The sequence below is a fragment of the Mizuhopecten yessoensis genome, unplaced genomic scaffold (assembly GCF_002113885.1).
Source record: "Mizuhopecten yessoensis strain PY_sf001 unplaced genomic scaffold, ASM211388v2 scaffold2891, whole genome shotgun sequence".
NCBI lineage: Eukaryota > Metazoa > Mollusca > Bivalvia > Pectinida > Pectinidae > Mizuhopecten > Mizuhopecten yessoensis.
The window spans coordinates 556039-568583 of record NW_018404771.1 but is presented as its reverse complement, the minus strand read 5'-3'; the positions used below and the strand labels follow the sequence as shown (position 1 = coordinate 568583).

The window sequence follows — 12545 nt, the reverse complement described above, 5'->3', positions numbered from 1 at the left end:
CCTACAGGCATTTTATGTAGGCTCATTCGGGGTTTGACAGGCAATGCCTGTATGCTTGTTCATGGCTACTGTGATTATTAGACTCAACAAATCTTGTCATCAGGACAAAGTTTGTTTGCTTCAAACCATGAACAAGCATACAGGCATTGCCTGTAAAACCATGAAAAAGCCTACAGGCAATGCCTGTAACACCATAAACAAGCCTACAGGCATTGCCTGTAAAACCGTGAACAAGCTTACAGGCATTGCCTGTAACACGATGAACAAGCCTACAGGCATTGCCTGTAACACCATTAACAAGTGAGCAGTAGGCTTGTTCATGGTTTTACAGGCATTGCCTGCTCACTTGTTAATGGGGTTACAGGCAATGCCTGTAGGCTTGTTCATGGGGTTACAGGCATTGCCTGCTCACTTGTTAATGGGGTTACAGGCAATGCCTGTAGGCTGGTTCATATTTTTACAATTGTTTTACAGGAATTATCTGTAGGCTTGTTCACTTGGAATTACTTCTAGGCTTGTTCATGGTTTTACAGGCATTGCCTGTAGGCTTGGTCATGGTTTTACAGGCAATGCCTGTATGCTTGTTCATGGCTACTGTGATTATTAGACTCAACAAATCTTGTCATCAGGACAAAGTTTGTTTGCTTCAAACCATGAACAAGCTTACAGGCATTGCCCGTAGAACCATGAAAAAGCCTACAGGCAATGCCTGTAACACCATAAACAAGCCTACAGGCATTGCCTGTAAAACCGTGAACAAGCTTACAGGCATTGCCTGTAACATCATGAACAAGCCTACAGGCATTGCCTGTAGACCCATGAACAAGCCTACAGGCAATGCCTGTAACACCATAAACAAGCCTACAGGCATTGCCTGTAGACCCATGAACAAGCCTACAGGCAATGCCTGTGAAACCATGAACAAGTCTACAGACAATGCCTGTAAAACCATGAACAAGCCTAGAAGTAATGCCAAGTGAACAAGCCTACAGAAGCTATGCAACAAGTACAGTGAAGCCTACGTACGATTCCTGTAAAAATATGACCCAGCCTACAGGCATTGCCTGTAACACTATTAACAAGTGAGCAGGCAATGCCTGTAACCCCAGGAACAAGCCTACAGGCATTGCCTGTAAAACCGTGAACAAGCTTACAGGCATTGCCTGTAAAACCATGACCAAGCCTACAGGCAATGCCTGTAACACCATAAACAAGCCTACAGGCATTGCCTGTAGAATCATGAACAAGCCTACAGACAATGCCTGTAAACCCATGAACAAGCCTACAGACAATGCCTGGAGGCCATGAACAAGCATACAGGCATTGCCTGTCAAACCCCGAATGAGCCTACATAAAATGCCTGTAGGCTGGGTCATGGTTTTACAGGCAATGTCTGTAGGCTTGTTCATGGTTCTACAGGAAATGCCTGTAGGCTTGTTCATGGTGTTACAGGCATTGCCTGCTCACTTGTTAATGGTGTTACAGGCAATGCCTGTAGGCTGGTTCATATTTTTACAGGAATCGTACGTAGGCTTCACTGTACTTGTTGCATAGCTTCCTTACATGATTTTGTTACCTTTCATTTGTGAGTATCACAATCTTGCAATAAATGTTGATGATTTCACTTGATGCACTTGTCTTTGTTGTATTGTTTACCTATAACGTCAACAGTCCCAGTTCACTTTTTTTCTGAATGGTTTTAAGACTTATTGATGAGTACACAGGATTTGATGACATTTGAAAAGTACACAAGATTTGATGACTCATTTTGATCGATAGCTACACAGAAAATGATGACACGTTTGAAAGGTACTCTGCTTAGGGTAGCATGAATTCTTGTTTTTTAAGTGGTGTTGATCTTCTGTCTTCATTGTAACATTAAGAAGTCGGACCTATATCTCTACTCTCATATCTACTTGTTCTCTTTTTGGCAGTCTGTCTAAACACCCCTGGTTTGCTTGTCATCATAAAACTAGACATCTATGGTTTGCCCATTGTCAATATGGTGAATATATTACCAGGCCTCCGGCTGTCATCTTTTTCTTTTTAACGACTTCTGAAGAACTGGAGGACCTAGGGTCATGATATTTGGCCAGTCGGTATTTTTTTTTTTAATTACAGTAATGAGGTCAAAATTCAAGTGCTAGTCAGGGGTCAAAGGCCAACATGGGTTAAAAGCTTTAAACAATCTGCTTCTCAAGTTTCATAAGGCCCAGGGTCATGATATTTGGCCAGTAGGTACCTGTTATGGAGTGCTATAATATTTCCTCACTAAAATGACCTTGACCTACTTTCAAGGTCACAGGGGTCAAATATGGTAAAAATTCAGACACCAATATCCTAAGAACCATTTAGACTAGAGTCATGATATTTGGGTATGTTATGAAGACTAGCAGTGCAAATCTTTTTTTCTTTATTACAGTAATGAGGTCAAATGTCAACTTTAAGTGCTAGTCAGTGCAAATCTTGGGGTCAAAGGCCAACATTGGTTAAAAGCTTTAAACAATCTTCTCAAGATCCATAAGGCCCAGGGTCATGATATTTGGCCAGTAGGTACCTGGGATGGAATGCTATAAAGTTTCTTGATTAAAATGACCTTGACCTCCTTTCAAGGTCACAGGGGTCAAATATGTTAAAAATTTCAAACACCAATATACTAAGAACCATTTAGACTAGAGGCATGATACTTGGGTATGTTAAAAAGACCAGCGGTGCAGAGCTTTTTCTTTATTACAGTAATGAGGTCAACTTTAAGTGCTAGTCACAGAGGTCAAAGGTCAACTAGGGTTAAAAACTTTAACAATCTTCTTCCAAGTTCCATAAGGCCCAGGGTCATGATATTTGGCCAGTAAGTCCTGGGATGGAGTGCTATTAAGTTTCCTCATTAAAATGACATTGACCTACTTTCAAGGTCACAGGGGTCAAATATGTAAAAAAAAACAAAAAAACAATATCCTAAGAACCATTTAGACTAGAGTCATGATACTTGGGTATGTTAAAAAGTCCAGCAGTGCGAATCTTGTTTTTAACTACAGTAATGAGGTCAAATATCAACTTTAAGTGCTAGTCCAGAGTCAAAGGTCAACATGGTTTAAAAGCTTTAACAATCTTCTCAAGTTCCATAAGGCCCAGAGTTATGATATTTGGCCAGTAGGTACCTGGTATGGAGTGCTATAAAACTTCCTCACTAAAATGACCTTGACCTACTTTCGAGGTCACATGGGTCAAATATGTTAAAAATTCAAACAACAATATCTTAAGAACTTTTAAGGTCAAAGGTCAACTTTAAGTGCTAGCTGGAGTCAAAGGTCAACATGGGTTAAAAGCTTAAAAATTTAAATGTAAAATTTCAACAACAATATCTTAAGAACTGTTTAAGAGATGTTAAAATGTCTTGTGTTCTAGTTACTAAATTTGGTCTGAAGTAAATATGTCAGTTTCATGTAACAAAAGAAAAACAGGTGAGCGCTACAGGCCTCTGGGCCTCTTGTTATTCTTCCATGTCCAGGCAATGGCATTGAAGTAAAATTATAACAATTGAAAATGAGTCTCATCTTACGACACCCTCTTCAACTGTTACGAATCCCCTCAACAATGTCAGGTCCTGCCCACTTTAACTACAAGACATTCTAAATTTAAACTTGGAGTGGAGCTTAGTGGATATCTCCACACATGCAGTGACTTCAGTGTCGTATGCCTGATTAAATAGAGTCTCCATTTTGGTATACAAAACCAGGTCTTAAGTCCATAATTGAAACAGCGGTCAAGATAAGCTCTGGAAATCTGTATTTAGCAACTTAAGTTCAAGGTAAAAGGTCAAATGGGGGAATGCGTCCCCATTTCCACGACTGAAACTTTGCTTTCTCATGATGTACCTACATACATAGTCTGAAGTCTACACATGAAAAAGTGACAGAGATATGCTCCAGAATAATGTATCTTGGAACTTCGGGTCAAGGTCAAAGGTCAAATAGAGATGGTGGTGTTCCAATTTCCATACAAAAAAAACAGTCTCTCTTCATGATGAACCCATATACACGTACCAAGTCCAGAGTCAATGCATGTAATACATGGAAACCTGTTTTAGGTAACCAAAGTCAAGGTTAAAGGTCAAAAAGAGGTTGTGGTGATCCAATTTTTGTATGTGGCACATACAAAGTCTGTATAGTCCATACAAGAAACGGTGGCCGAGAGATGCTCTGGAAACTGGGACAGATGTAGTGTACTATATATATACATTACACTCTGTCCAATACAAAATGTTGTCTAAATCAGCAAGATAATTTGGTTTTTACAATGAAAATGTAAAACAAGCAAGAAAACTGTAGATACCATGAACACTCTTTAAATTGACCAAATAATGGTGTTTGGACAGAGCACACTGTACCCCTGCAGCTGTGTTCAAAGCCTGGGTATATGTGTAAAAGATGTGGATTAATTAGGTTGCCTTACAAGCGTCAGCTGTCGGGAATTTCCCTTTAGCTCAGCGGTAGAGCATTGGGCTGGAGATCCAAGGGTCACGGGTTCGAGCCACAGCGACGGCACTATCTTTATCACTATTCCTCGTCCTATTACAAATTGGTGCCGTTGACCCTCCCCGTTCAAGGTAGGAGAACCCCGGGCAGGGAGTCAAAGAACCTGGGTTGGTGTTTGAAAAAAGGGGGGAATAGTGTAAAGGATGTGGATTAATAAACCTGCCTTACATGCGTCAGCTGTAGGGAATTTCCCTTTAGCTCAGCGGTAGAGCATCGGGCTGGAGAGCCAAGGGTCGCAGGTTCGAGCCCCGACGACGGCACTATCTTAATCACTATTCCTCGTCCTATTACATAAGTATATACGTATATCAGTTCAACAGCATAGTCTCTAAATAAAGACAAAACACCTGATTACCTTGGCTAATATTTATTGCTAGCACAATCCTACTGGTCACATTATACAAACACTCGTTCACCCTTACACCATATATATATATATACTTAGTCTCCATTCTCATCAGCATAAACAAAAAATAATATCAACCTCAAGTAACAGAATTAATAACAGGGATACATGCACCAATGTTTCCGATATTAAGTAGCAAACATTTATTTTTTAAATTCAAAAGAGACTTGAAAAATAACTTTTTTTCTTCACAATATTGATCATTCCAGTACTACATGTACTTGTTTAGTATGACAATTCAAAACCATCTACTTTCATAAAAGCTTGGAAAACCTAATACAAATTTTGTTTCTTTGTCAATTACAGTAAGGTGGCAAGAATGAAGAATATATTACAACAATAATCGCAGTTAAAATAATGTAATATTTCTACCGTAATAATATTTGACTAGATGTTGTTAAACAATGCTAAAATCTTGTTCCATCGCAATAAATACCACTTTTGTGGTGAAGCACTATTAGCAGTATAGGTTCTCTGTCAAAAATGTGAAATAAAAATGATATACATTTAATATTCTGTTTACGTAATTCATAAATATTGTATGCTTTCAGATTTGCTCCTGGAACAAATCTTGCAGGGTATAAATTTTGCACAAAATCATAAATGTTGAAAAATCCTGCCTAACTTTTTATATCAGAAGCGCAATGAATTAAGCAAATTCTGTTTTAGCAAACTTAAAAATCTAAGAGCTATAGTATAGGTTACAAGCCCCTGTGATTACAGTAGATATTATAAGCCCCTGTGATGGGTATAATATTAAGATTTTACCGAAAATACATACAATGTAATAAATTCACGACATTCATATGCTTACTACTCGGGTAGCCCCCCGGTACTTTAGCCTTGTCTGTAATAAAGATGTATTGACGGACAAAACTAGTACCTGTACTACATGTTTCTAGTACACATCAGTTCATTTGGCATTGAAATGAATTTGATATTGATATGATAAATAGCAACACAGTCGACAAACTGATAATCAGCTTTGATTCAGAAAATTCTTTTACCCCACATCATTTATCAAAATGTAAAATATGAAGGAATGCATGTCAATTCCATGGTAAATAATGGTATGCATGGATGGGTATATATAGAAGAAATCATTTAATAAACGTAAATGGTCACAAATATATGAACAGATACTCTCTATATACAACACAGGATTTCACTCTACTGACTATGTATACAGTCATTACCACCATGTATATCACAAGAGATCCAAAAACTTCGCATCAATGTATGACTTTAATTCATAACAGACTATATAAACACCAAATGAGCCAAATGAAACTCTGGAAGAACCAACCATTTTAAGATATTCTTTCAATATTACAATTTGAATAATAATTATTTGAATATATTCTGTTTTCCAGAAAGGATAAAAGTATGCCAGACACAGTATGTTTTGCTTAATATTACTTGTCATTTGTCAGCGCGAGACATGATGTTAATCGGAATGTACATCCTTAGGGCTATTCCAGTAAAAATCTACCAGACCCGAGTCCCTAAGATAAAAAGAAATTTCCATGGTCAGGTTCCTGCCTACAACTTCCATATGTAAATAATTAATTTGATTTTAAGGGTGGTGCTCCCATATCAAAACCTGAAGTTCTGGGGGCGGGATAGATTTTTTACTGAAATAGCCCTCATACATTTGTTTGTTTTGTTGAAATCAAAGCAGTTTCATATAAAATTTGTGCAGTTTTAACGTCCAGATGCAGGGTTGGTTCTGTATTCTGGTATACACTACCAAAATGCTGGAATACATATTAAATACAGGTACAATGATAATTTGTTCAATATTCTAAATTGCTGTGCCTAATTGATGTGGAACCTCATCGCATATCTTCAGAGGAGAACATACCCTGGAAAGAGAAACAAGGCAAACATACTGTAAAGCTGCCAATCTTAAACCACAGAAGTTATATAGAAACCCTGTAATACATTAGATCTCACTTGTATGAAATCCTGTAATTAATCAGGTCTCACTTGTATGAAATCCTGTATTGAATCAGGTCTAACTTGTATGAAATCCTGTAATAAATCAAGTCAAACTTGTATGAAATCCTGTATCAGCCTCATTTGTATGAAATATTTTTTGGTAGTGGTAACATTATAAACACACTAAGAGCTTTTCTATATATATATAAATATATGGGAGCACATCTTATATATATATATATATAATATGTAATTAAAGTTCCTGCATGCATCCCCCTCTAAAATTTATTTACGGGTATATTTGCTTTCAATTTCATTTTCTTGTCATAGAAGCCTTTTGCTTGGCTGTAATTTATAGTTATCAGACTCTGGCGCTTGCTCAGTTACAAACAAAAGACTTGGTCACTGATCAACAAACGTCGTAGGCATAAGGTTGCGTTGATACAGTCTACAGGGGATCTANAGTTTCCACCCTTCGTAATACACATGTTTTTCTTGTCGTATTTTCGTGTCGTCATTTCCGTATTGCGTATCGGGCATTCCATTACCGTGGTGTAAATTATAGTAACACCGGGTAAACAATAGTACACGTGCGTGACGTGATATGTCAACACCTGATATCTAGACTTAACTTGGAAATGTGTTATCACATGTACTTCAGAAATAAAGCTTATGATACAAAGACATTAATTAACTCACGGGAAAACACTGACATAGGATCAGACGACTTCAAGAAGGTCGTATATGAGGCGCCTGGAATGCAGACTGATATGTTTTGTTTACCGACCTCACCTGTACGTATCACGTGCATAATTAGTTCAAAAGCTCTTAGTCGCTATGACTTTTGTTGTCGAGCGAGTTACCCTCTGTCAGATAAATCGGTTCACAAATGCAATTACAATAACTCTGTGAAAATAGTGGTTTGTAAAATATCAAGATCCCTATAAAATGCAAGTGCATGTGCGTGCACGTAATAACGGCATACCATGCGATAGCCTATGGTTACATATGTACCTGACATGTGTTATTATACCATGCGTAGACGAGAGTAAATTTTTTTCCATAAAAGAACAGTAAATTGACAACTAAATATAGGAATTTAATTTATTTCCGTCGTTTTTGGTATATTAAATGAAATAAGTGTCATTGTATAAATTCTATCCCTCTGCAAAAAGTTCCGATTTTTTTCAAGGTAGACAACTCTCATCAGGATCAAAATAATTGTAAAATGTAAAATAAATTAATCATAAAGACTTTGTGTGTATTTGGTTCAATTTTTCACTCTTTTTGTATGTAACTATGTGTCCTGTTTGATTTTGGCTTGTATTTAGTAACTTTTATCCATATAGTTTCAATAAAAAACGCTTTTTGTAACATGTTGGAGATATTTTATGATAAATAAAATATTTGTAGGGTTGATTAGCAATGTTTCTTTTCATTATTTTATTGTTGTAATAGTTTTGAACAATGCCACACGATCAAAAAATGTGAAAGTTTAGAATTTGACAAAAATTCAATTTTTCGGTATTTTTTACAAATAAATCCCCAGTTTATCGGAATGCTTAGATTTTCATAAAATCATCTCTACATAGTGACATAACCATCATATGAAACTTTCATTGAATTCTGATGGCTAATTGCGAAAGGGTGGAGCCTCCTTAAACCACTTAAAATGAGATCTTAAAAGTAACTTCATACTAATTCTTATGTCAGTTGTTAGCTTTCACAACCAACACAATCATCAATTTTAGTGGTCACAATCATTACATGCAATTTTTGCCATGTGTCAAAATCTCTGATTTTCATTTTTTTACAATTAAAGAATGTGAAAATTACTTTATAATAAAACTTGGCCATTATTGAATTGTTTCTTAGACTGTGGCTCAAGTTTGGATTTAAATATTTACAAAACCCTCTCAAGTTTATCCAGATTGGTAATTAGGTAGTTAAGTGGTGGTACTGACCTTTGCTCGTCGGAGAATGGAGTCTTTACTGGCGTCGTAGGGGGCATCTTTACTGGGGATTTCTAGAACAGCTGGCAACGGCTCATTATGTGTGTCTATCACAAACCGGATTTCCTCAGCTATCTGAAAATATAATCAAAAAAATTTCATTTGCTTCATACAAAAAATAAAAAATAAAAAAAAACCCAAAGTCTTGTTTATTTACTGCTTCCTGCATGAAGTGTACACTTACTTGTGTTTAAGGGTATGTACATGTACCCCATTTTTCAAAAGAGTTCTATTCTAACAAATCTGTAAAATATCCTTTATAAATGTTTATTTTTATTTGGTGCAAGAAATATTGGTGATTCCTTTCAAAAGTATACAAGGAATGTCAGCTTGAATTTGTTAGCACTCGTGTATGGATATAGTTCTGAACTATTACAAATAAAATTGTTAAAAGTTTTAAATGAATTTTACTTTAAACAAAAATCATGTATATTGTGTAAATTAGCATGCAAGCATCAGATAATGATTAAAATTGACCTATATCGTATCAACATATGCACTCCTGTAATCCTTTCAAATCATACAGAACTCTTTGGAAAGGAGATTTTTGGCAAAATAAGGTAGCAGGTAGCCTTATTAAGGAACATTATATCAGGTTCCATAACTCTTCACTTACTGTCTGATTGATCAGAATAATGGCTATATCGTCCCTCTTCAGAAAACCACGAAATGTTTCTTCTATGTCATGTCGACTGGTGTCTGTAGAAATTTCCAAGAAAAAGTCACATTGAAGAAAATGGAATTAAAATTCTCACAGATTGTAATAATTAAAACAAATGTACACTCACAGTATCTTTTTTATATTCTCTTAAGTCCTTGGTGCACAAAACAATTTACCCATAAAAGTGAAAACACCAGGGCTCACACTGTTGGTAACCAAAGTAGCCATTGGCTATTTTTATTTCCAATTGGCTACTAAAAAAAGATGATGTGGCTACTAAATTGGCTACTAGATTTTTTTTAAATGTGGAAAATCTGGATCTTTGTCCTTGAAAACGAAATGTCTACTTGTGTGTATGGTGGCAGACACCAATTATATATGTATACATAATCAGGGCCGTCACAGTTTTGAGCCTGCTGTACGTACAACTGCGAGGCAATGCTACCAGAATCACACTTGGCTACTTTTCCGTCTATTGATTTTTTAAGTCCAGATTCCCTAGTGGGTGAGCTCTGACACACTTGTCATGCACACTGAATGTGTCCTTACTTTTATCCACCACAAGGAAGTTTGGCTCTCTCTTCTTGTTAAGCTCACCCACACCACCAAGGAGGAACCCCGTACATGTATCCTGTAAATGTAAACAAATAAAATTTCATTCATAAAAGCTTATAAAGTATAATATAGTTTCTGGAATCTTTCCATATATTATTCATGCTTTTTGCTCCGACTTCCCTGTCCTTTCATCCTCAATATCCAGGGGCTATTTGTGCTCACTTTCGCTCTCTGCAGCCTTGGAATAGCAAAATTGAAGGCTCATCAGTGTGTACCACCTTGTGGGTGAGACAAGAAGACTAGTTTGATCCTTTGATGTACATTTCGTGGTCACGTAGCGGTAATTTTATTTTTTACCCGAGACCAATCAAACATCTTTCTTTGTGCCTTCAATTTTGCTCTGACATATTCCAGGGGTGCAGAGAGCGAAAGTGAGCGAAAGTGAGCGTAACTCCTGGATATCGCGGATGCTGTCCTTTGAGTATTTGACAAATGATTGACCCCTAATTATGTATATTTGTCTATCAAGATATTCAGTTCAAAACTTGTGAGATGTACATGTAGTATGGAAATTGATTTCTTAGAATATCTGTTCAATTTGTATGTACCATTTTAATTAAACGTTTAACGATAGAAACTGTTTCCCTCCAATCCATGTATGCTACAAGGCAAGTAAACCTATCATCTGAATGTCCCAAAAACTTTCCTACACTACATATGATCATACACTACACATGATCATACACTACATATGATTGCAGCCCAGTGTTAAATACAATGTATACGGGAACATGTATTAGTTATACAATGTACATATATAAATATATACTATGACGTAATACACTGTGCTGTATGTCTTGTCTATGTCCTGTTTCATAAATGTCTGTGGGCGTGTCAGAATCTGTTTGTGTACTTGACTGGACACCGGATGATTGACCAGTCGACAGGTGACCTCACTGCACGGATATTTCACGCGAATTTCCTGTCACCACAACATGCATCGTATATAAAGTCCAAGGGCCCCAGGACACGGGTCTGCAATATTCACTGACGTCCTGCGATTGATGTTAGTATCTATATATAAATAAACGTACTTTGTATTCTATACGACAGCTGTTCCCGGTATGTATTACTGTATTTAATTACCTATAATTATCTTTATATGTAAGACATATCACTGTCGATATATTCTTTTCTATTTCGTTTATATGTTCCGTTCATATACTCTGGTTATACATTCCGTAGTATTTTATGTTGGTGCAAAGTAATTTCATATGTATTGTCTTGTAGGTTTTCTTTGTATGTCCTCATCGTTAGTCCGCAAATTATATGAAAGATCATCAAATTCATATATGGAGTTTGCCTTATGTTTCCAAAATCCTGACACAAGGCTAAATGATGATAGATATACATTTGTACCTATAACATGTAATTATGTATCTTCAGAATTAATCTTGTTGCTTTTGTATCAGGCAAGCACAATATTCCAAGTTCTGAAATTATGTGTAAACAGCATCAATCAGGGGCAGTAATATAATCTCAGGGTTGTAACCAAACCAATTTTACCACTAACCCATAAAATTTTGAATAGAAATTTTCAGGTATCGAATGTTCATATACATACATATTTATCAAAAACTTGAAATGGAAATTATTTCTGGGGGGCTCTATTATTTTATTACGCTAAAAATGTTTCCAGAAAGACATTTTTCGGCAATAATAATTGCTACAAATCAAAGCAGTCAGATCGCGAGCACTTGGGTGTTCATTTTTATTCCAGGTTGTATTTGCAAAGCAGGACATATCAATCCTTGTAAATTGGGATATTCTTTGAATGGCTGCCCCTTATAAAAGAGATGATCCCCAAAACTACAGTACATGTAGCAAGGCCTACTGTACTGTAGACTGCAGTTGTTTATTTGTGATATGATTAAAATGTACATTAATACATATTATCTTGCAGTTCATCAGTTTAAATGTAATGTTCGTGGTTGGACTTAAGTTTTATATTCATTGTTTAAGGACAGATATGAAAATTTGGTCAAAAATCCATTTCCTGGTGATGGTGACAACACAGGCATGTGTTATCTCTTGTGACCTGCAAACTGCCAGCCGGCAGCAAGTACATTCATCACCTTCATAAATACAGTTCCTGCCAAAGTCTTCCTCAGAAATGTCGCCAACGTTCCAGACACGCATGTTCTTACTGTTGTAACTGTTAATTATTTGTCATACGTTACCTCGTCGCCAATAACAGCTATCAGTTTTCCTTTCACACCGCTGTGGGACATTTTGACAACTTGCAAATCATGTGATTATGATAGTGGTTTAAAACAGACAAATCAAATACGGAGAAGGAGTTTTTCCGGATTTCTATAAGAAAAATATACATAATAAAATATCTTAAAATTAACATTTAAATGACAAAATAACCA

The 12545-nt window shown here is 36.4% G+C and overlaps 2 protein-coding genes across 4 annotated transcripts; both read right to left on the bottom strand.

Annotated features, from left to right (window-relative positions):
• Nucleotides 1–547: 547 nt before the first annotated feature.
• On the bottom strand, nucleotides 548–1623 carry LOC110446622. Of its 3 annotated transcripts, none has more exons than XM_021491867.1 (2): nucleotides 1118–1623; nucleotides 548–960 (listed from the first exon to the last, which is right to left on the bottom strand). In XM_021491867.1, exons 1-2 carry the CDS (start codon nucleotides 1440–1442, stop codon nucleotides 647–649), a joined length of 639 nt encoding a protein of 212 aa, XP_021347542.1. In that variant the 5' UTR covers nucleotides 1443–1623; the 3' UTR covers nucleotides 548–646. The 3 variants fall into 3 exon arrangements, with proteins under 3 accessions (XP_021347542.1, XP_021347543.1, XP_021347544.1); XM_021491868.1 differs by having other exon boundaries at nucleotides 1184–1623; XM_021491869.1 differs by having other exon boundaries at nucleotides 1217–1623.
• Nucleotides 1624–4886: 3263 nt separating this feature from the next.
• On the bottom strand, nucleotides 4887–12436 carry LOC110446620 (V-type proton ATPase subunit F-like). Its single transcript, XM_021491863.1, has 5 exons — nucleotides 12351–12436; nucleotides 10105–10186; nucleotides 9511–9593; nucleotides 8847–8969; nucleotides 4887–6806 (listed from the first exon to the last, which is right to left on the bottom strand). Exons 1-5 carry the CDS (start codon nucleotides 12399–12401, stop codon nucleotides 6777–6779), a joined length of 369 nt encoding a protein of 122 aa, XP_021347538.1. The 5' UTR covers nucleotides 12402–12436; the 3' UTR covers nucleotides 4887–6776.
• Nucleotides 12437–12545: the final 109 nt, after the last annotated feature.

Excerpts from the sequence above, each read along its gene's own strand:
- LOC110446622 (XM_021491867.1), bottom strand. The coding sequence starts at position 1,442 with ATGAACAAGCCTACAGGCATTTCCTGTAGAACCATGAACAAGCCTACA. Across the intron at positions 961-1,117 it reads TTTACAGGCAATGCCTGTAG|GCTTGTTCATGGTTTTACAG; the intron begins GCTTGTTCCTGG and ends CATTACTTCTAG.
- LOC110446620 (XM_021491863.1), bottom strand. The coding sequence starts at position 12,401 with ATGTCCCACAGCGGTGTGAAAGGAAAACTGATAGCTGTTATTGGCGAC. Across the intron at positions 9,594-10,104 it reads CTTCCTTGTGGTGGATAAAA|ACACCAGTCGACATGACATA; the intron begins GTAAGGACACAT and ends AAATTTCTACAG. Across the intron at positions 6,807-8,846 it reads CCATTCTCCGACGAGCAAAG|GGTATGTTCTCCTCTGAAGA; the intron begins GTCAGTACCACC and ends TTCTCTTTCCAG.